At 27.1% G+C, this 25835-nt stretch overlaps 1 protein-coding gene and 1 long non-coding RNA gene across 2 annotated transcripts in view; one reads left to right on the top strand and one right to left on the bottom strand.

Moving 5' to 3' along the window:
- The window catches only part of LOC111630354 (two pore potassium channel protein sup-9-like), a 40457-nt gene extending 33454 nt beyond the window's left edge, over nucleotides 1–7003 (bottom strand). The window contains exon 1 of the mRNA XM_023374443.1: nucleotides 6311–7003. Coding sequence (XP_023230211.1) covers nucleotides 6311–6593 — 283 coding nt within the window. The 5' untranslated portion in view covers nucleotides 6594–7003. The remainder of the gene's footprint in view (nucleotides 1–6310) is intronic.
- A 1254-nt stretch (nucleotides 7004–8257) lies between these two features.
- Nucleotides 8258–24190, top strand: LOC111630352. The gene is made up of 2 exons (XR_002757507.1): nucleotides 8258–8378; nucleotides 24102–24190. It is a non-coding gene; the product is annotated as an uncharacterized LOC111630352 (long non-coding RNA).
- Nucleotides 24191–25835: the final 1645 nt, after the last annotated feature.

Genomic DNA, 25835 nt, shown 5'->3' with positions numbered 1-25835 from the left:
AAATATNTTTTAGAAAATAATTTATAAAATTTTCTGTAATTTCGTAAAATATTAAAAATATATTCGCATTAAAGGAGATATTATTAAAAACAAAAGGAAATACACTAATAATGATTTTTAAAAATTAAAATTACTAATAAAAAAATAAGAAAATTAATTTAAAATTGTAATTTTTAGTAAGTTAAAGTTTCAAATTTATGAAAAATTTCATATAAAATTCGAAATTATTTTCTGTAATTTTGTAAAATAACAAAGTATTTGAATCAACGAAGCTAGAAGTGGGCGAGAAGAAAATTCACCGAAGAGAAATTCAATTATTTAAAACACGATCAAATTTTTATATGTAATCAAATAACCGGTAAAGATACATTTTTCGTGATAAATAAGTTTAATAAGAGGAGAGAAATCTCAAAAATTGATAACTTTAGCCAATATCAGCATCAGAGAAAGTGCCAATTATCGAAGGTGCGAGGCGAGTCACCTGTTTAGGGATGAACGAATGCTGACGATTTTCCAATAATAGAAAAACTATCCGGATAAAATAAGTGCGAAGAAAATAACTAAAGAATATATTGGATAACAAGGAAGAAGAAAAAAAAATATATATTATTTTCGAGTATTCAGTTTCGTTTTGCGATATAAAAAAAAATAATAATATGATTTTTAAAACTTCTAAAAATATCCCCCCTTTAAGTTATTGCAAATTTAATACAAAATTCCAAATTGAATAAATAACAAGAAAACTAGTTGCTTAAATCTGTGGACCGAGAGAGAGGAAGAGAATTGTCCCCAAGCAACGAAACATCTCTCAATCTGATGTTGGACTCCACTACCAGGAGCAGTGACACAGTGATGATAGACACCCGAGAGTGAATGTCATGTCATGCTCTACATTGCAACTTTCTCCGGGAAAAAGAAAAAAAAAAGAAAATTAGAACTAAATTTCCTTTCTACAAACATTTAACCGATTATAACCTCTTTCTGTTTCCTAGAAAAGGATAAACATCAGTTTTTAAAGTACGAGTTTTAAGATAAATTTTTTATAATCTATACGCCAATTCGAGAGCTATTCTGAGCCTGCAAATTTAATTAAAATGATGAGCATTTATTTCAATGATTTAAAACGAATGCAGTGGTAATTTTAGATTTTTTTTTTCCTAGGACTGTTTTAGATACCTCAGATATATACAAATATATTTGTACTTCAAACCCACTACTAGATAGGATCTTTTTATAATATGAGATTTATATGATACGAGGGTGAAGTCTGTATCATACAAAACTTGGTTATAACACGTTATGAAAACTTATATAAAAGTGACATCTCAAATCCATGTTTGTCTAGAGCCTCATACCACCTAAATCGTCGCCAGTATGACCTACAATACTCGTAAAAATCGAAAATGTTTCAAAATATAGACAAATTCTAAAGAAAAAAATCTTAAATTTTATACTGTAATTTTCTGATCTTTAAAGTAAATTATTTTATTTTCGTTTAATATATTCTGTACATTCATCCTAAACATTATATTGTAGCTTATAATCCATTAGACTTTGTATAGATAAGAGTTTCGTATCATATCGAAACATTACATTATATAAAATTATATATAGGGTCTCTCCAGTTCACGATTGCGTAAGGCCTGGTACAATATAAACCATTACTATACTTATAATTGGAAATATCAGAGAAGATGTAAACCTTCCCAAAACATGGAGACAACTATTACATATTCCTTCTAATCTTTACAAATCCTAAAGAAAAAATCTTTTATTCTATAAATCACCTTTAAAATAGACTATTTTATTATTAAAATTATAATATTTTTAAATTGTTAAATACGTTCTGTTTGTTCATCCGTTTCGTTCCGTTATATCCTTTAGTCACGTATCATTCCATTAGTCGAATATATTTGAAAAGAAGAAGAAGAATTCCTTTCCTAGTGCTTAAGTATACATCCCTAATGTTGCTGATGGATTGTTCCTTAACAGGTTGTTTCGAGAGAACAATAAGCATGCGCACAAGCTAGTTTATGTGTGCACTTGTCACAGTAAAAATCGATGTGTCAATCAGGGTTGTGCTACTCTTCTTTCTTTCAACAGTAACAATGGTAAAAAGCAATTGAGTATACAATTCGTATGTTTGGAAATGCTTTTTTCCCCCTCGTGTTTTCGATTTTTAAATAAAAAAAAATTTTCTATAAAATACTTTAAAAATAAAATAAAATAAGATAAGATCGATGTATATCTTCCTTTATAAATATTTTAGATGAGAGTATACTTATTTTTATTGAATGTAATATAATATTTATAAAAATAACTTAAAATCTCTTATTAAAAATATATGTTTATATATCTTAAAACATCTTTCTCTAACATAAAACGTCCACGTCAATATAAATGAATCATCATGATAAATTATCTTAAATTTTAGATAGGAAATTTAAAAATAGTATTAAAATAAATACTTTTCTATAGTTTAAACGTTAAAAAAATTATTTTCCTTTCCTCCTTCCTCCTTATATTTATATGAACCTTCTTGTTGACATCTCATACTTTCTGCTGCATCAAACAGTTTATATTTAAAGATATTTTGGATAGTGAAATTGCCTTAGTTTCCTTGTATAAAAGTCTACAAATTTACCGTAAATATCGGAAGTTTTTCGTTATATTTGTGTTCAATGAGGTGAACACGATAGAAAACGAGTTTGTTATGATAACCTTTATATTTGTTGCAATAAGTGAAGAGAAGAAAAGGAGGAAAAGGCTACTATAGATTCTCCTAACACAGGAAAAAAAAGGAAGCAAGGAATCAGTAAGCATGCCATTTTCTGAAATCGTGATCTATATTGTACTGTACAGATAATGCTTGCTACAAGCCAACTGAAATTTAAAAAAAAAAAATCGAAATGGACTTAAATTTAAAAACTAGACATTTATTTATACCAAAAAATATAAAGAAAATATTCTATATTTGATATTAAAATCATGTAAAAGTTATTTAAATAAGAAGAATATATTTTAAAAAGAATGAATTGCTGTATTACAGCTACTGCTAAATTATTGGTTAATTTATATTTGAATAGACAAATAAAATTATTTGGGCGTGGTTAAACGATTTTTCCCATTTATAATATAACAAAAAATTAAGGTCAATAATGGGTTATTTCGTAATAGAAACGTTTGTATAATAAACATCACGAATGATATTAATTTAAATGTTTTGAGAAAATTCAGCGTAAATACGTTTAACTTTTGTTTTTATTTTATAAAAAAAATCAACATTTCCTATTGGTTTATTTGAATTTGAATAGATAAATCAATGAAGAAGGGGCGTGATCAAAATGGTAAAGCTACTTAATAAAACATTTACAGAACATACTCATTTACCTTCATTTTTTTCCAGTTTCATGAACTATCTGAAAGTATTTTACTGCCATCTGTTGAGAAATAAAATATCTCCTGAATGCATAATATATTCGATTCAATGACCTATATCACAATTTTATTTACAAATGATATTGTGGTTGATACAAGTCAAAGTTGAGAAGAACGTATTATATAACATGGAATCGATTTTTATGAGACAACGTAACCCCGAACCCGTCTTAATATTAGTTTAGAAAGTATGAAAATCTTCTCACACAATTGGTCATTCTTGTTTTAATTAGTAAATACAAACATTCCACGACTTAATGGACATTTAGCATCGTTGTGGGTCAACTTAACTACAGACTTTACTGGTCAATTTAACTGTGGCATGTCATAAAACATTTATTTTTATGTCATCCACATTAACTTCTCTTTATTCTAAATTGTTCTCCTGATAAATCTTCAGTAAGAAAGAAGTTAAAACTCGTACGGCATATACTGTAAATGTAATTATGATCTCTGCCAACCAATTCCACATTTTGTATATAGTTATTTCGAAAGGTCAAAGTTCATTTTTAAAAACATTTTATCTTATAAAACATAAATATTTTTTAAAAAATGGAATTAAATCCGATAACCCGACAATTTAAATTGAAATTAATTAGTTCTTTTTTGTTAAATAAAAAGAGAGAAAGAGAGAAAGAAAGTTATAATTACGTAAACAGAACAGGAAAAATGGAAGGAAAAAATAAAAGCAATTTTAATTGTAAATAGCTTATTACAATAAGAATTTTAATTATAATTAATCATTAAATCGGATCGGCGAAATAAAATAATTTATCAAGCAATAGTATAAATAAAAATAAAGATATATTTATCTTTAACGTTATGTAAAATTATGTTTTGCCATTTATAAATATATATAAATATATACACGATAATCAAATATATATTGTCATTATGTACATTATCAATTAAATTTCCGGTTGTCATCAATGAGAAGTCACGTATCGTTTTTAAAATGCCAAAGAAAATAATAAAAGCAGCAACAATTTAAATATTTCGAAAATTACTTTTCTTTTTGTAAATACTACGGAAAAAAGGCGTCAGATTATTTATTTCAAACGTTTTATTTCCACATTCATAAAGCAGATGTTGACAGGACTATCATTTGGTCGAAAAATGTCATTTGGAGGCGTGCACTTGCAAATGAAACTAACACTCGCTATTTGCCAATTTAAATTTTGAACTAGCTAATGAAATGGAAAGGGCGTGGTCTAGTATTTTAATGTTTTTTATTTATTTATTTTTTTTATTGTTTTCCCAATCGAGAGAATTTAGAACCGAATAAATTAATTCGTTATTGAAGGGGCAAAGTTTTAATCATTTTTCTCTTTAAACATTTTTTTTTCCTAATAAAAAAAATATATAATTTTGCTAAATTTATTATGATAATTAAGCATAAAAAGTTTGTAAAATTACAAATCCAAACTGCAAAATTTTGTAATTATTCCAAACATCTTGAATATGTCTGCTATTGTCAGCTTTCCCTCATAGCACAAGTTTATGCAGTGAAACATGATTTACAGGAGCAAGTGGAATGTTACAGGAGGTGAGAATAAGTTAGCATTTTGTGAAATTATTAACATTCATACAAACTACATTATCGGTTACGTTTGTGTTATAACGTTACATATGTTAAATAAACATATTTAAAATATGTAATAAATTAAATTTATACATTTTAAGTCAAAAATTTCAGCTGTAATATTCTAGAGAACATCCAACAATTTACTTTTAAACTATGTCGAATTAAATATTACTATTGTTTTAATTGTAATTATTTAAATTGTTTGTAATTTCTAAAAGTATGAATCCAATAAAACGTTTAAACTCTACTAATCACACTTAATTTAAAAAAAAAATAACGAGGAAATTCTATGATTTATATGCAGATATTTGCCATTAATTTAGGCTTTCGTAATAGCATATTGCTTAAAAATCACGACGATAGTCTTTATCACCGAACACTTAAAACAAAATAACTGATAAAAGCAATCTCTTATCTACAAAAAAACATTTTTTTTATTTGTCTTTTCTTTTGCATCCTATTTTTAGAATATATCTCACAGATCTAAAAGTATGGAAATTTTACATATAATTTTATGAAGAAAAAGAGTGAAAAATGCATAAAATATTATATTAACAATCCTAGGTAATTTATGGAATAACTGCCGACTTCATAAACTAACTAAATCGTGTTTGTTTAAGCCATTTAGCGAACCACAACGAATTGTTTTTGTAACGAAATGTCGTGAATGTCTTGAAATACAATTAGTGTTTTCGTCATTAAACACTTTATCCTGACAAAAATCCAATTGGTTTATATTACTAAGCTTCTTAAAATTAAATTCTTTCACTAAAATTACTCATCAAATAATGAACGGACTGTCTCTTCCGTTTCTTCAATTCGTTATGCTCCTTTCAAACGAAAATTATGGTTTAAAATATTTTTTAAAAATCGAAAAATGATCACAAAGACAATAACAATGACGTTTGGGATAATTTAATATGATTTTCTTATAAATTTTCTTGAATTTTTCATATCTGTCTACATAGATGTCTACACAAAGAATGAGTTGTTCAATCAATTATATATATATATATATATATATATACATATTTAAAAATTCATCTCTTAACCTGAAAATTAAGCTATGCAACACTGAATAACATTTTCTTTCTAAGCAAAAACAGTAAAAATATATGATTTAATAGGATAATATTCCGCATTTTTGGCGAATGTTTCACGCGTGGGTGGTTAATTATTACTCTAAACATTAATTTAACGCAAAAGTAGCACATACGGGGTAACTATATTTATAATTATATTATCACAGTTTGCTAATAATTAATGAGAGGGGAGAAAAAGACTCACCAATCGTTGTGAGGACGGTTGTAGCGAAGTAAAAAGCTCCTGCAAACTTCCACTGAATCCCAGCTTTGTGTGGCACATTTTTAATAATAACTGTTGTCCAAATTTTATAATCGTCGTGACTAATGTTATATTTCCTCATCAACATCTCTTCTATATTCTGTAATGCTGCGCGTTGTTTATCTTCATTTTCGGACTCCAAGGCATCGAATATGGCCGCTCCAACTAACAAATACGTAAATGTACAGACTATAAGCGATAAAGTACGAACGTTTTGTTTCTTCATACCTGACACTTCGAAAGAAGAATCAGCTAGCTTCAGATGTGGCCATAGCAGTCGATGCTAGCGTGCATAAATTGGTCAGTAACCTCATCTCGATCGCATCCATACGATTTAATTAGCAACAGGCATTTGTGGTCTAACCTGAAAGACGGGACTGCAACAGCTTGATAGAAACGTTTGGTAGAGACGGGATATCCATTCCTTTATCCATCTAACACATATTTCAGGCTCTAGTGATGATGATGGCGTCGACGCTGCTCGTTCACTTCGGGGCTAATTTCAGTTTAGACGTCAACTATACTTCTCTCGATAGCTGCACATGCCTATCCGACACTCTAGAACATCTCGACGAAGAAAGATAACACGAAACAACACCTCGGACACACAACACATACACGCAGACCGGTCGCACACTCTCGCTTCACCTCCTGCACCGATATATGTGGCGCCCTCCTCGTCGACACTTCCGCCATCTGCAGTCCATATCGCGAGTTGCATCTCTCACAAACTGGCCATTATTCTACAAACACTTCCATTTTCTCGCGCTTTTTCCGACATCCTCCGAAACATCCCTTCTATGCACGTGCAAACTACATGTATAACTTTAATCACACACACACGTAAAAATATCGAATAAATTTGTACGCGTTTTTTTTTTCTAAGCTCCCACGCACAGACACACACACACACAAACACGAAGGTTACTCGTATAATTGAAGAGCGCTCGAGCATTAAATACGGGCACCTGTTTAAAATTAATTTAGAAAGTGGATGCCAAATAGAAATCATTTGCTTTAACGCCCGTCCCGAAGCTCTAACTCGTTTAAGAATCCTAAAACGAATAAAAGACCGAAAAACAAAACAAATATTGCATAAAATATTCATTAGAAAAACACATTCTTCGCCATACAAAAGCTATAAAAGTCGATAAAGTCCGGAGACGATTTTTAACTTTATAAAATTATACGCTCGTAATAGAGAATTTCGTACAAAAATATAAATAAATGATTAAAAATTTTTCTTATTGCTAAAATGCTAAATTTTCTCTTTAGTTTATTAAGCCAGGAAGGTATTATTTTCTAATATATTCTGATTTTATTTAAGTGAATTGATTAAAATTGACTGCAATTGCGACTCGATTATTACTCTTGCAAATCTCCGTGGGTGCAATTTTAATATAGAATTAATATTAGTTTCCTGCTCAGTTTGCAATATCTAAAATAACGAATAGAAAAAAAAATATGATTAAATCTCCTTTAATCCCAGAATCGAGCATTCATAAACAATACTCCTTTCACTCTTGTGATCATTGCCAAATAAAACAATAAATAAAAAAAAAAAGAGCTGGTACACTCTGACCCGAGCACCAGAATGACGTCAATTGGTAACCATAGCAACTGTAAAACCCCGTTTACTTACTTATTTTTTATTTTTATTATTTTTATTTTATATTTAAAAATTGGTGTAAAAGTTATAAGAATATTTTCCATAAATATTTATTAAGTAATACGATTTTTAATTGCAAGTTATGCGAGAAGGAAAACAATTTATGCATTCTGTGTCTATGTTAATTGCGCATAATCTCGTTAATAATCATATTTCGTCAACGTAAACAAGTGTAAATATACAAACATCGACTGATATCTAGGTTATGTAAGGGTGGAGCGAAGAGAATTGCTGTGTGACGTCAATTCGACGTCATCGCATGGTGAAGTGGTTAAGGGACTCATTCAGTGAGGAAACCATGTTTTCATCTACGAATTTAACTCTAAGAGTTCTTATTATTTGGTAGGTACAATTATTTCAAGATTTTTAATAATATTGTTGACATTTTAAAATCGTTTAAATTTATTTCTGTCTACAAAAAAGGGGGTAGATACGTACTGTACAGTACGGTATATCGTCCCTTCTGTCTGATTATTAATTAAATGTAATTAAAATATGGATAAATATACTTAAATTTAAAAGGGTCCAGAAGCTCTAGAGAATATTATTTTTTATAATTGTTATTGTTAAATTAAAAATATTTTAGCTGGCACCATGGTAATGGATATATAAACATTAAAACTTTGCATGTTCCACAGCAATTTTTAGAATCTGGCTGCAAAAATTATAATTAAAAAAAATGTAAAATAAAGTACAGAAATAAATAATAATGTAATAAATTATTTTTAGTGGTAAATTTGTTTAAAAACGTAATAAATATTCTATCTCGAGTCGAATCGTTTATAATACAGTAAATAGAAACTTCTACTTATGTAATAACAATATTACAACCCCAAAATTTAATTAATGGAGTATTGAAAGATAAGTTACTTAACTAAAGATAACATTTAACAAATTTGTCATTAACCTGATGTTACATACAACAGCAATAACACGAGTTACATATGTACAGTACAGTACACCATTCTCTTCCAATTAACGAAATCAGTATCCTCTCCCCATTCAAGCAAATTCAATTGTAAAACGTTAGATTCAATTATTATCGTCTTTAATGCGCAATCTTTCTAAGAGAAATCTATTTTAGAAGCTTAAAAAACGTTCCTTTTTAATAAAAATATCCACACTTTTATTAAAATTTCCAATAGAAACAAAGTTTACAAACATTCAGGGATGTGTGGGGTACATTTTTCACGTTTATATATATATATATAAAACTTCAGAAATAGGCTCTATATTTCTTCCTCTTCACTACTTTTTCGAAAGTTTGGCTTGTTATAAACTGTTCTTTCGCAAATTGTCAGCATGAAAGCATACAGTAAAGCCTTAACTTTCCTATTTTTTTTCCTCCCTTACATAAACTTTTTTTTATATCTCCAGACTGACATAAATCTTTTTCTGGAAGACATAAGTACTTATTATAATTCAATATCTAAATAATATATATAATTTTTTTTATATATAAGAAGGTCACATTCTACTGATTAATAAACATTAATTCCAACTGAATAATAAATTACTTCTTATATTTCTTCTACAGAAACTAAAATAATTTATCAGATTATTTAATATTAATCATCGATAAAATACTCTTATAATTATTATTTTTCAATGATTAGAATCGTATATTTAAAGAAAAATTAAGATAAAATTCGAGAAAATCTTTCCAAATGGATGAGAGAGAGAGAGAGAATCTTTAACTCCTTTCAATATAATTTCCTTAAGTTGGCATTTTTCATTATAATTTTTGAATATTTTCAATCGATGAGGAAAAGATTATTTTAGTTTATGACGTTTTATATAAAAGGATATTTAAAATGTATTTTAATTTTAATTTCTTTAAAATTTCAATAATAAATTAATGCTAATTATTATCTTAAATTTTCTTTCATTTTTATACAATTTAATTATTAATTAACTTGATTTTTATGAATCCAGTTTCTAGTTCAAATAATAAATTAATTTTTTTTTAAATTTATATATTTCGGCGGCATAAAATATTTAATTTTAATGTCTAATTTATAAAGATAAAATGAGGAAAATCTATAAAAATTAATTTAATATTTGGTTTTTAACTTTAATGATTTAATAATATTGTTTTTTTTTTTAATTTTAAGATTTTAATTTACGATTTTTTTTATTTTAAGAAAAAGTACAATTTCTATTTTAGAAAATTATTTTTAGTAAGTTGTATGTAAGATATAATACATGGTATTTAAACTTTCTCAATAATTCAGACTAAAAAAAACCCCCAAAATCTTGCAACGTATCCCCAAAACCCCTAAAATACGCCAAAAACTCAATACAAAACTCGATAAATCCGCGACGTGAACTCCCAAAATTTTCCAAACTCTCAACTTAACTCTCAAATTTCTCAACATAATCCCATAAAAATTGCAAAAATTACCAACATATTTCAAAAAATCCTTAAACCTTCGAAAAACCCACAACGTAATCCAAAAAAACCCTTAAAACCCAAAATAACTCCCCAAAAACCTTTAAAACACTAACACAACCTTCAAAAACCATAGCATAATCCCAAAAGAACCTTAAAACACCACACAACTTACCAAAAACCACAGCATAATCCCCTCAAAAAACACCACCATAACTACTAAAACATTTACCATAATCCTCATAAAAATCTCCGAAATTACCAGCATATTCCCCAAGAAAACCCTCAAAATCCTACAACGTAAACACCCCCCAAAAAAACATCAAAACTATTAACTAAACTCCCGAAACCTTTAAAGCAGCTCCCATAAAATCCCCAAAACATCTCAAAATCCCTAACATAACCCTAAATTTGAGTCTGTCTCGGAAGCTATTGCGTGTATTTACCCATAAATAACTCGTCTTTATAAATTAATGGGAAATTTAGAAATAAACAATTGTCTGTTGTGCTTTAAAACGAAAAGAAAAAAAAAACTGTCATCGAGCCACTTGGCAATTATTCTTGTTCATAAACACAGAAGATGCAGGAGGAGGATGAAGTTGAAGAGAAAATAAAGTAAAGACTTTTTATCTGTACAGCCCACCTGCCCTCCAGAGGCCAGTTAAATAAATTCTAAAGAATGTCGACCTTCGGGACAAACATACTTAAATTTGGAAATTTTATCATTTAAAATAGACATTTTTCTAGACTCTAACGCCTACTTGTAACGTCTTTTCAATTATATTTTTAAATAGGTTACTCTATAAATGTATAGAAAGACTTATATAAAAAATTCAGAAAAACTCTCTTATCTTTTTTTCTATAAGGAACATTAATTCCTTTCTCAGTAATTCTCGAGCGCGATTGTAGACCTATATTATATTATGTCTTTAGCGTTATTAATAAATGCAAACAATTATAATCAGTACAGTTTACTCTGATAATTATTAGGTCTAAATCCAAGTAATGCAAACTAATTCCATTAGATGTAAAGCTACAATTAAGGATTATACATAATACTCGCTTCGGTTAATTAATTAAAAATCTAAAATTAACAATTTTAACTTATTTTATTTATTAATCTTTTGTGAATCGTTTGAATAATTTCAAATAAGTTTAACTATAAAATTATTTGAATATTTATTATAATTAATAACCAATAGTGTTTTAGATATTTCGATATTGCGGAATTGAATACGTTGATTGCCTTATTGGCTCTTTTTGAATTTTTTTGAATTTATCTTTCTTATGATTGGTTAATTCATCAAATTCGATTTTATTTAAATTTTAACGTAAAGTTATTTTATTATTAATGAAAATTAACTCATCTAATTACGAATTAAATCGAAAAAAAATATTTATTGTTACTTACTTTAAATTATTATTGTTTTAATTTTACATATTTCTTTCAATTATAGATCTAATTTGAATCGAAATATATCAAGTATAAAAAAGTAAATAATACATATTTTAAAGTTATAATATATTATTATTTTCTAAAACTTTTATTTTCTTAAAATATTAAAAATGACGTAATTAAAAAAAACTATAGATTTTAAAAATATTACACGTGCTGCCATCTGTAATTGAAAAATATAACTAACAGTTTATATATTCATTAAAATGATAAATTTGAGGAATATACTGAATTTATAAATATAGATTTAGAGATAATTAACAGAAAATAATTCTATCCTTCAACGAAACTTTTCGAACAGGCTAGACTAATAATAATAAATCTTATCGCTGGAAGAAAATCATATAATTCTGTTAATTATCTAAAATTATGGCTAAATTTAAGCAGTAAACAATTCATGGAGAACATTATTGATGATAATTTATCCCAAAAATAGTTATTATTTTATTAAAACTTTCTATACTCAAAGGGATCGTTAAATTTCTTTAAATTCTGCTCTTCGACGTCACACAGCACAATATGAAATTTAAATTTTTAAACTGCGATAACTGATTGGCTATTTAATTAGTCAATTAAATTGCTTGTTTATTTAACGTCATTTATTATCATTAACACAGAAGAATACATGCATTTACTTAATTAAATATTTATTTTACGTTTATTTATTTATTTTAAAAACATCCAGGCAATTTATTACAAGTAAAACACAATTAAAATTCAAATTGTTTTAAAAAATTAGTAAATAAATTATATTTAATAAGGAATTAAAATGCATTTTTTTTCTTAATTTTTGGTTTTTAATGAACGTTTTTACATAAAATTATATAATTTTTCATATTTACTATGCCTGTATTTCCATTGTTTTATGGTAATTCAACAGGTCTTATCACAGAAGGCCACTCGACTAGCTTTATACAAAGGCTTCAAAACAATTTATAAATTATTCATTTCATATATGTTAATAAAAAAATCTATATTTTTGTGAAATTTAATTATTTTATTTAATATAATATAATTTTAACTCTATTTTTTTATTTTCTTGGTGGTCTCAAAAAGTTAAATGGTACCTTTTTTGATCTCTGAAAGACCCCGATAATTAATACCATTATTTATTACAATTTAATTAAATTATTAAAATTGTATATTCTTTTCATAATTATTTTAAATCCTCAATAATATAATTGAATTATTTATTAACTTAAAATACATACATAAATTTAAATTTAAAATCTGTTTATTTTTATGTATTTTAAATACAGTAATAACTTTTATTCTGTCTAAATCGGCTAATTAAAAATGCGCATCTCATTATCATAATCAATTCAAACTGACCAATGAGCTGATCAGATTAAAAAGAATTTTTTTTAATAGAGCATTGTATTCGGATTTTATCACAATAAATTCATAAAATAGATTTTTTCAGTTATTGTTTTCACTTATTGAAGCATAAATACTAATTTTTATTCAAATATAGTCAGTTTTTTTTTATAATCGTTAAAATCGACTAATTATAAATGCGCATCTCATTAACATAATCAATTCAAACTGACCAATGAGCTGGCCAGTTGTTTTTTTTTAAATAATAGGTTATTGTACTCGAATTTTATCACAATAAAATCATAAAATACATTTTTAAAGTTAGTTTCTTCGCTTTTTTAAGCATAAATACTACTGTTTATTAGGAAAAGTCATAAATTTTCTATTTTTTTAAAACTCGACTAATTAAAAATGCGTATGTGATTTCCTTAATTAATTCGAACTGATGCCTTACTTCATGTTATTTCCTTATCCTAAAGCTATCGTACTCGAACTTAAATACCATTAATCCCTTAAGATAGAATAGATTCCGAGAAAATTCGATCGATATGCAAATGAGTAGCGACGTTGATGGAGTTATGTCACCGAAATGTCCTTAACACTTTTATATTCATCATATCGCAAACAAGCGCCGATAAATATATTTATCCCTCCATTTTTTAAGGTATTTAATCACATATACAATTTAAAATTTACATATTAAATTGTCCCAGAATTTATTTTCGCATGGAAAAGTGTAGAAAAGGATTTTGAATAGTTTAATATACAGTATTATTTATAAATTTTACATTTTTCTAGACTTTTCCCCCTCCCTTTGAAATTCCACTGTAAAATGTGTCAACACGACTTGGGACATCTTTAAAGATGTTTTTATTCGAGTTGATAAACTAAATTTCAGACAGAAAATGTCATTGATACGAATTTAAACCGTGTCCTGCTTGTCACTTCTGATACAAACCTGTCACCAGAATGTCAATTCTTATGCTTCTTTGTGTTCCTCAATGATAAGTGACAGCATCTATACCAATAAAGATTCATCTTTAACGTTTATATCTAAATATATATAGAGTGCCAGATTCGCGCGTAAGTTTAGGGCCCCGTTCGACGAGGGGGCCTCTCTTAATACGCGGTAGAAGAAGATTAGAGTTTGGGGCTCTCTTGATATGTATCATCACTAGAGTAGAAGGGAAGTAAGAGTTTAGTATCGTAACACGTCTGGGTGGCCTAAAAGTCAGTTAACCGTTGTGTTTTACGTGTGTTCAGCTATACGAATAGATATTTAGAATTTAGGTTCTAAAACGGTTAGCTGACTTTCGGGCTACCCTGTATATTAAGTAACGAAATCGAATACAGCAACAATATAAATTAAAAAAAGGCGAATGGGTTATTTTCTTTTTATTTCGCTTTAGTGACAGGTAAAGAAAACTTGGTCTGGATGGCAAACAAAGTCGAGTAAGCACGTGATTTAATTCAATCCAACGGATCAATTCTGATTGAGTGACTGCTTACGTCATGGGAAATGGAAGAGGAATACAAAGTATTTCTTACGTACAAAACGCCAACTAATTCATCATAAGGGGAGAAAAAATATTCAGTGATTTTGTTAAGTTTTTTTTTTTATTTTTAATGCATAAATTCCGAAGAAATTTACGAAATCAACTTGATTGCATTCGGATCAATTCTGTAATCGTTGCCTGTGGCTTTCCCTTACGGTTAGTCCCTATGATAAATATAGAAAGGATCGAATTAACTCATTCAATTCTCTATAATTTCGAATGCAAAAGAGTATTTCTTACAAGGAAAGACCATTAAGGGAATTTATTTTATTCTTTTTTCTACTTGAAATTCACATCGACGTCTTTCCACTTGTTTAAAAAAAATTCAATTTTTTGAAGTATAAAAATGAGCGGATTAAATTAAATTGAATTTTGATAAATTAGCGCGCGAAATTTCTAGTTTTTTAAGAGAAAAAATAAGATTATTTTTCTTTTTCTTTCGGTCGTTTCTTGAATTCAATTTTATTTGATTACTTCAACAAGTGGCACAGTAGTACCAGAGGAATTCAATCGTTTCCTTCTAAGACAACAGTTGCAATTCGTTTCTATTTTTAGCATCGACCAATATTTTCCAACCGTCATCTGCTTAATCAGCCATACAGATCGTTTTAATCAGCTATTTTCTTCGTTTTCTACTAAAATATCATTATCTTTATTTAATACAAAAGACGTAACATCTTCATTTCTTATTATATTTAATTACATTTCCATCTTCTTCTTTGATTCTCTTCGGATAAATCGAACGAAATTGCCTCTCTTTCTCGGCAATTCTAGAGAATATAAATGGATTTTTATTACTTAAAATTAATTTCTTTTTCGCGTATTTTATATTTAATTTAATTTTATAAAGATTAATAAACAAAAAAATTTGATATTTTTTACGTAAAAGTCTGCGCCTATCTAGGTAACTTAAAGGAGTATAAAATGCTGGTTATAATTCAATTAATAGAACTAATAAACGGTAAATTATTATATATTACTAAAAATAACAGAATTTATTTATAAAAATTCAAAAATAACACAAATTTAAAACTCTAGATTCGGTTTTTTTAACTGGAAATACCATTTGTTTGACATTATCCTTGTGCTGAAGCGATGATTCGTAAGCACAAAAACTGCACTTTTTTACCAAAAAACTGCTCGATCGAATGCTTTTTTTGTCAAAAACACATTTAAATTTAGTTCTAGTTTAAAAAATATAAAGAAAACATCACGGTATTTTATCATTCCTTCATTCAAAACAGCTTTTAGTTATAAGAACGTCATCTATCTTTCTAAATCTGTCACTTCTTATTATAAAATTCATTACTATCGTTATATCATATAGTAATATGTTTAAAATCTGTATATATAGGAAGCTTTCGTAAGAAAATCTATGTATATAAATAGATTATGGCATTTTGAGACTTAACATATTCAACATCTACATTGGAATCTCCAGAGCAGAGAAGGATGAGGAAATTTATTTAAACGATGCTATACGAGACAATTTTACATATATTTTTATTCCAATATCTTTTAATGCATAAATTCCGAAGAAATTTACGAAATCAACTTGATTGCATTCGGATCAATTCTGTAATCGTTGCCTGTGGCTTTCCCTTACGGTTAGTCCCTATGATAAATATAGAAAGGATCGAATTAACTCATTCAATTCTCTATAATTTCGAATGCAAAAGAGTATTTCTTACAAGGAAAGACCATTAAGGGAATTTATTTTATTCTTTTTTCTACTTGAAATTCACATCGACGTCTTTCCACTTGTTTAAAAAAAATTCAATTTTTTGAAGTATAAAAATGAGCGTATTAAATTAAATTGAATTTTGATAAATTAGCGCGCGAAATTTCTAGTTTTTTAAGAGAAAAAAATAAGATTATTTTTATTTTTCTTTCGGTCGTTTCTTGAATTCAATTTTATTTGATTACTTCAANTATACATAATACTCGCTTCGGTTAATTAATTAAAAATCTAAAATTAACAATTTTAACTTATTTTATTTATTAATCTTTTGTGAATCGTTTGAATAATTTCAAATAAGTTTAACTATAAAATTATTTGAATATTTATTATAATTAATAACCAATAGTGTTTTAGATATTTCGATATTGCGGAATTGAATACGTTGATTGCCTTATTGGCTCTTTTTGAATTTTTTTGAATTTATCTTTCTTATGATTGGTTAATTCATCAAATTCGATTTTATTTAAATTTTAACGTAAAGTTATTTTATTATTAATGAAAATTAACTCATCTAATTACGAATTAAATCGAAAAAAAATATTTATTGTTACTTACTTTAAATTATTATTGTTTTAATTTTACATATTTCTTTCAATTATAGATCTAATTTGAATCGAAATATATCAAGTATAAAAAAGTAAATAATACATATTTTAAAGTTATAATATATTATTATTTTCTAAAACTTTTATTTTCTTAAAATATTAAAAATGACGTAATTAAAAAAAACTATAGATTTTAAAAATATTACACGTGCTGCCATCTGTAATTGAAAAATATAACTAACAGTTTATATATTCATTAAAATGATAAATTTGAGGAATATACTGAATTTATAAATATAGATTTAGAGATAATTAACAGAAAATAATTCTATCCTTCAACGAAACTTTTCGAACAGGCTAGACTAATAATAATAAATCTTATCGCTGGAAGAAAATCATATAATTCTGTTAATTATCTAAAATTATGGCTAAATTTAAGCAGTAAACAATTCATGGAGAACATTATTGATGATAATTTATCCCAAAAATAGTTATTATTTTATTAAAACTTTCTATACTCAAAGGGATCGTTAAATTTCTTTAAATTCTGCTCTTCGACGTCACACAGCACAATATGAAATTTAAATTTTTAAACTGCGATAACTGATTGGCTATTTAATTAGTCAATTAAATTGCTTGTTTATTTAACGTCATTTATTATCATTAACACAGAAGAATACATGCATTTACTTAATTAAATATTTATTTTACGTTTATTTATTTATTTTAAAAACATCCAGGCAATTTATTACAAGTAAAACACAATTAAAATTCAAAGAAAAATTACAATTTCTATTTTAGAAAATTATTTTTAGTAAGTTGTATGTAAGATATAATACATGGTATTTAAACTTTCTCAATAATTCAGACTAAAAAAAACCCCCAAAATCTTGCAACGTATCCCCAAAACCCCTAAAATACGCCAAAAACTCAATACAAAACTCGATAAATCCGCGACGTGAACTCCCAAAATTTTCCAAACTCTCAACTTAACTCTCAAATTTCTCAACATAATCCCATAAAAATTGCAAAAATTACCAACATATTTCAAAAAATCCTTAAACCTTCGAAAAACCCACAACGTAATCCAAAAAAACCCTTAAAACCCAAAATAACTCCCCAAAAACCTTTAAAACACTAACACAACCTTCAAAAACCATAGCATAATCCCAAAAGAACCTTAAAACACCACACAACTTACCAAAAACCACAGCATAATCCCCTCAAAAAACACCACCATAACTACTAAAACATTTACCATAATCCTCATAAAAATCTCCGAAATTACCAGCATATTCCCCAAGAAAACCCTCAAAATCCTACAACGTAAACACCCCCCAAAAAAACATCAAAACTATTAACTAAACTCCCGAAACCTTTAAAGCAGCTCCCATAAAATCCCCAAAACATCTCAAAATCCCTAACATAACCCTAAATTTGAGTCTGTCTCGGAAGCTATTGCGTGTATTTACCCATAAATAACTCGTCTTTATAAATTAATGGGAAATTTAGAAATAAACAATTGTCTGTTGTGCTTTAAAACGAAAAGAAAAAAAAAACTGTCATCGAGCCACTTGGCAATTATTCTTGTTCATAAACACAGAAGATGCAGGAGGAGGATGAAGTTGAAGAGAAAATAAAGTAAAGACTTTTTATCTGTACAGCCCACCTGCCCTCCAGAGGCCAGTTAAATAAATTCTAAAGAATGTCGACCTTCGGGACAAACATACTTAAATTTGGAAATTTTATCATTTAAAATAGACATTTTTCTAGACTCTAACGCCTACTTGTAACGTCTTTTCAATTATATTTTTAAATAGGTTACTCTATAAATGTATAGAAAGACTTATATAAAAAATTCAGAAAAACTCTCTTATCTTTTTTTCTATAAGGAACATTAATTCCTTTCTCAGTAATTCTCGAGCGCGATTGTAGACCTATATTATATTATGTCTTTAGCGTTATTAATAAATGCAAACAATTATAATCAGTACAGTTTACTCTGATAATTATTAGGTCTAAATCCAAGTAATGCAAACTAATTCCATTAGATGTAAAGCTACAATTNGACTAGTGATTCAACTTAAATATTGTTCAAACATTTCATGCCAATGATTGAGTCAATGAATAAGATCAGTGCAATGTAAACAAATTTGTATTTGTATATATTGTGAAAATGCAAGCATACAGTAATGGCATTGAGTTTCATTAGAAAACATGAGATAATGAAAATTGGAAAATAAATAAATACATCTATATAAATCATTCCTTTTAGCTTTCCAGGAATATCCTAATTGCACATAAATTTCTAACTTAAGTATTTTTGGGCTGATAAGCCCATATTAAAGGCTTTAAACACATTTCAAAAAATTATCTAATTTCCATGAATTTAGAACTGATCATTCAAACATTATTAAATTAAAAAGAAAATTCAAATTTAAAAGATTTCGTTGTTAGCTACAATTTAAAATACTTATTTACACTTAACTAAAAGAAACTTTAACTGTTGTCAATATTTATCCCTAATAAGCTGTTAGCTGTTACTTTTGCTTTCTTCTTTCCACACTTCTCTCTATGTATACCATTTCCACAGAGTTGGTTTGATGGGTGAGGCAATGAGGTGACTGCCTAAAGTGGCAAAATAAGTGGTCAAAAATGTTTAAAAGTAAAAATAAAACAAATACAGCAAAATTCAATAAATTTACTTTTAAAATTGTTTATAAATAGTTCATACAAGATTGCCAACACTGTCTATTGGCAACTATTCTGGTTTTAGATCTTGTAAGTAGCAACATGAATATGTCAAGAATACTATGTGGTATCAACTTATTTAGTGAGACTATTTACTGAACAAGTTGATATCACATGATATTCTCAACATGTCAGTATTGTTATTGGATGCATTCAGAAGCAACAGCACTGCATTGCTTCATTGAAGCAGTCTATCATTATTCAAGTAGATATTTACTCCATTGCATTAAGGCATTTTATTACAGCACATTTTTCTGTTCTATCTGTCATGCATAAAAATGAGTACATACATAAATTTAAATTTAAAATCTGTTTATTTTTATGTATTTTAAATACAGTAATAACTTTTATTCTGTCTAAATCGGCTAATTAAAAATGCGCATCTCATTATCATAATCAATTCAAACTGACCAATGAGCTGATCAGATTAAAAAGAATTTTTTTTAATAGAGCATTGTATTCGGATTTTATCACAATAAATTCATAAAATAGATTTTTTCAGTTATTGTTTTCACTTATTGAAGCATAAATACTAATTTTTATTCAAATATAGTCAGTTTTTTTTTATAATCGTTAAAATCGACTAATTATAAATGCGCATCTCATTAACATAATCAATTCAAACTGACCAATGAGCTGGCCAGTTGTTTTTTTTTAAATAATAGGTTATTGTACTCGAATTTTATCACAATAAAATCATAAAATACATTTTTAAAGTTAGTTTCTTCGCTTTTTTAAGCATAAATACTACTGTTTATTAGGAAAAGTCATAAATTTTCTATTTTTTTAAAACTCGACTAATTAAAAATGCGTATGTGATTTCCTTAATTAATTCGAACTGATGCCTTACTTCATGTTATTTCCTTATCCTAAAGCTATCGTACTCGAACTTAAATACCATTAATCCCTTAAGATAGAATAGATTCCGAGAAAATTCGATCGATATGCAAATGAGTAGCGACGTTGATGGAGTTATGTCACCGAAATGTCCTTAACACTTTTATATTCATCATATCGCAAACAAGCGCCGATAAATATATTTATCCCTCCATTTTTTAAGGTATTTAATCACATATACAGCTTAAAATTTACATATTAAATTGTCCCAGAATTTATTTTCGCATGGAAAAGTGTAGAAAAGGATTTTGAATAGTTTAATATACAGCATTATTTATAAATTTTACATTTTTTCTAGACTTTTCCCCCTCCCTTTGAAATTCCACTGTAAAATGTGTCAACACGACTTGGGACATCTTTAAAGATGTTTTTATTCGAGTTGATAAACTAAATTTCAGACAGAAAATGTCATTGATGCGAATTTAAACCGTGTCCTGCTTGTCACTTCTGATACAAACCTGTCACCAGAATGTCAATTCTTATGCTTCTTTGTGTTCCTCAATGATAAGTGACAGCATCTATACCAATAAAGATTCATCTTTAACGTTTATATCTAAATATATATAGAGTGCCAGATTCGCGCGTAAGTTTAGGGCCCCGTTCGACGAGGGGGCCTCTCTTAATACGCGGTAGAAGAAGATTAGAGTTTGGGGCTCTCTCGATATGTATCATCACTAGAGTAGAAGGGAAGTAAGAGTTTAGTATCGTAACACGTCTGGGTGGCCTAAAAGTCAGTTAACCGTTGTGTTTTACGTGTGTTCAGCTATACGAATAGATATTTAGAATTTAGGTTCTAAAACGGTTAGCTGACTTTCGGGCTACCCTGTATATTAAGTAACGAAATCGAATACAGCAACAATATAAATTAAAAAAAGGCGAATGGGTTATTTTCTTTTTATTTCGCTTTAGTGACAGGTAAAGAAAACTTGGTCTGGATGGCAAACAAAGTCGAGTAAGCACGTGATTTAATTCAATCCAACGGATCAATTCTGATTGAGTGACTGCTTACGTCATGGGAAATGGAAGAGGAATACAAAGTATTCTTACGTACAAAACGCCAACTAATTCATCATAAGGGGAGAAAAATTATTCAGTGATTTTGTTAAGTTTTTTTTTTTTTATTTTTAATGCATAAATTCCGAAGAAATTTACGAAATCAACTTGATTGCATTCGGATCAATTCTGTAATCGTTGCCTGTGGCTTTCCCTTACGGTTAGTCCCTATGATAAATATAGAAAGGATCGAATTAACTCATTCAATTCTCTATAATTTCGAATGCAAAAGAGTATTTCTTACAAGGAAAGACCATTAAGGGAATTTATTTTATTCTTTTTTCTACTTGAAATTCACATCGACGTCTTTCCACTTGTTTAAAAAAAATTCAATTTTTTGAAGTATAAAAATGAGCGTATTAAATTAAATTGAATTTTGATAAATTAGCGCGCGAAATTTCTAGTTTTTTAAGAGAAAAAATAAGATTATTTTTCTTTTTCTTTCGGTCGTTTCTTGAATTCAATTTTATTTGATTACTTCAACAAGTGGCACAGTAGTACCAGAGGAATTCAATCGTTTCCTTCTAAGACAACAGTTGCAATTCGTTTCTATTTTTAGCATCGACCAATATTTTCCAACCGTCATCTGCTTAATCAGCCATACAGATCGTTTTAATCAGCTATTTTCTTCGTTTTCTACTAAAATATCATTATCTTTATTTAATACAAAAGACGTAACATCTTCATTTCTTATTATATTTAATTACATTTCCATCTTCTTCTTTGATTCTCTTCGGATAAATCGAACGAAATTGCCTCTCTTTCTCGGCAATTCTAGAGAATATAAATGGATTTTTATTACTTAAAATTAATTTCTTTTTCGCGTATTTTATATTTAATTTAATTTTATAAAGATTAATAAACAAAAAAATTTGATATTTTTTACGTAAAAGTCTGCGCCTATCTAGGTAACTTAAAGGAGTATAAAATGCTGGTTATAATTCAATTAATAGAACTAATAAACGGTAAATTATTATATATTACTAAAAATAACAGAATTTATTTATAAAAATTCAAAAATAACACAAATTTAAAACTCTAGATTCGGTTTTTTAAACTGGAAATACCATTTGTTTGACATTATCCTTGTGCTGAAGCGATGATTCGTAAGCACAAAAACTGCACTTTTTTACCAAAAAACTGCTCGATCGAATGCTTTTTTTGTCAAAAACACATTTAAATTTAGTTCTAGTTTAAAAAATATAAAGAAAACATCACGGTATTTTATCATTCCTTCATTCAAAACAGCTTTTAGTTATAAGAACGTCATCTATCTTTCTAAATCTGTCACTTCTTATTATAAAATTCATTACTATCGTTATACTATATACTATATAGTAATATGTTTAAAATCTGTATATATAGGAAGCTTTCGTAAGAAAATCTATGTATATAAATAGATTATGGCATTTTGAGACTTAACATATTCAACATCTACATTGGAATCTCCAGAGCAGAGAAGGATGAGGAAATTTATTTAAACGATGCTATACGAGACAATTTTACATATATTTTTATTCCAATATATTTTTTATGTATAAAAATCCCAACGAAATTGCTGCGAATAACGAGAAAATAACGAAAATTTAGAGAAAAAAAACCCGGTTGTAATAAAGTACGGGGTTTAAAGTAACGGAAGGAAGAATAAATTTACAAAAAAAAAATCCCTAAATAAAATCAAAATAGAATTGATTTACAGGGATATTTTGAAAGGAATTTATCCCTATCTAACGCTATTTTTATTTTATTTTTTTCAGTAGCATCAGCCGAAATCTATTTATAGAAAGACAGAGTTATTGTTATCGTTTCTATAAATAACCAGAAGCGGAAATATAAAAAGAAAAATTCGTAAATAATTAAAACAAAAACAAAATTAACAAATAAAAATGCATATTTTTTAATAAATTTATAAAGATTTTCTTACTTTAATTATATTTTTCTCCCTGCACAAACATTCATCTTCGTGTTCTCTTTTGAGGTAGAAAGGGGATCATTTGATAAAGTAATAATAATAATTTATGCATTCGGCGTATGTTATTTCTACATTTTTTTAATCAATAAATAATCAAGTTTTCTTTATTTTTATATTAAAAAAATATGTAATATTTAATTAATTTTTGAATTTATCTCGACTCGAGTAGATAAATAAGAGAAATTAAAGCACAAGAACGAATCTAGTTCAAAATCCTTTGGGTACTTTATAATACAACGTCATATATTATAACTTTAATAAGTTATTTTCTTTGTTTTTATTGAATATTTAAAATATTCTATATAATTTTAAGGATATTTTCCTGTTTATCTAGGCTATAAATAAGCAATATAATAATATAAAATGACTTTATTTATTTTTCTAGAAATTGCCGAAACCGAGAGTTAATTAAAGATGTTTTCATAATATTCAAGATTTTATAAAATGTAACGTTAGTTATTTTGCTTCATCGATCGAAAAATAACAGGAGAGTTTGCCAGATTTTGTTAAGATGATGATGAGATTTGGCAGTATCATATCAAATATAAAAAAAGATTTTATTTAGTAAATTTTTTATAATTTGATTTTATAATAATTAAAATTACTTATTTCTTCGATTAAATAGACTTTAAAATATAAAAATAAGCTATAAAATTGTAAAATTTTGTCTTGTTTCTAAGAGTTGTCTTTAGACATGAATTGTATTTCAACGTGTAGAAACCTTTGTTTAAACTGAATTTTTTAGATATTACTCATGAAATAATCTTAAAATATTTATTTATTTTTAATTAAAATTACTTTAAAACAGAATTAAAGTATAATTTATTATAAAAAAACACGATAAAATTGCATCTAGAGTGCAACAGTTGTCTTAGAACTTGAGCAGTTCAATTTAAGTTAATCAAGAAACTTGTGTTTAAATAAAGTAGAACTTTTCAGATGTTAATTTTATAAAAACTTTAAAATTTTTTTAAAACACAAAAATAAAGTATAATTTTCTAAAAATAAAAGTAAAATATCATTTCTTTTCTGTGAGTTGTCTTAAAAAATAACTACTTTTAAGGCATCCAAATTCCCTTAAGCTGACTTTAACGTCTCTCTCTCTCTTTCAAGTAGTGGGTCAAATGTCTGTAACCTTTACCTTCTGTAAAAGTAAACATAGAACATCCGGATAAAGTTATTTCTATCGGATAACTTGGATCAATAATCGGAATATCATATCGAAGAAGTAATACAATACGATTTTCCAATTCAATTCTCTAAGAGTTCCACTTTTCAAAGTTAAGTACGTATCGCGATATTGATGCAAAAATAAAATTAAATAGCAGACAAAATATAAAAATCAATTAATTAGTCAGGATGTTTCCAATCTCAATTCATTAATCTTCTTATAAATTCCTATAAACTAATTAATCTTACTATCAATTTCTTTCCTATGAATTCCTGTAAATTTCTATGAATTAATTAATCTTATAATGAATTTCTATAAACCGACAGTACGACGAATTCCTTTCCTATGAATTCCTATAGCCTAAATTTCTTAATTAACTTTCCTGCGAGATTCTACGAACACTTATGACTTTCTAAGAATTATTTCCTATGAATTCCTATTGAATAAATAATGAATTTTCCTATGAATTTTTGATAAAATTGCTTTGATACTCTAAAGATGTTTATCTTTTTTTCTTACACAAATTCCTAATGAGGAGACGAATTATCTCTTAATCATTAACGGGATAATTATAGGACTAACTTAGATATCAAAGTAATTTTTATCTTTGACTTACCACAAGAAAGAATTAACTCGATCCTTGATTAGATTCAGATAACCTTTTCTTCTATTGATGAGTTGTAGCTTCTCCTCCTCCTGTTCCTCCTCCTCTTCTTCTTCTTGATAGCATCTCACATTAAGAAAAAAAATAACTTTATTTTGTATTTAAAAAATAAATTTTTAATAAAATTTTGATAATGATTTTTAAAATAAATTTGAAAATCATAAATTTCAAATTATAGCAGATGTTTGTGAAGATCATAAATTATTTAATTCTCAAATATTCTCCTAATTATCATTTTTATTTTTATGGAGAAAAGAGATAATTATTATGATTTTTAAAATTTA

The sequence above is a fragment of the Centruroides sculpturatus genome, unplaced genomic scaffold (assembly GCF_000671375.1).
Source record: "Centruroides sculpturatus isolate CEXI.00-Female unplaced genomic scaffold, Cexi_2.0 scaffold680, whole genome shotgun sequence".
Classification (NCBI taxonomy): Eukaryota; Metazoa; Arthropoda; class Arachnida; order Scorpiones; family Buthidae; genus Centruroides; species Centruroides sculpturatus.
This window is presented reverse-complemented; position numbering and strand designations above follow the sequence as displayed.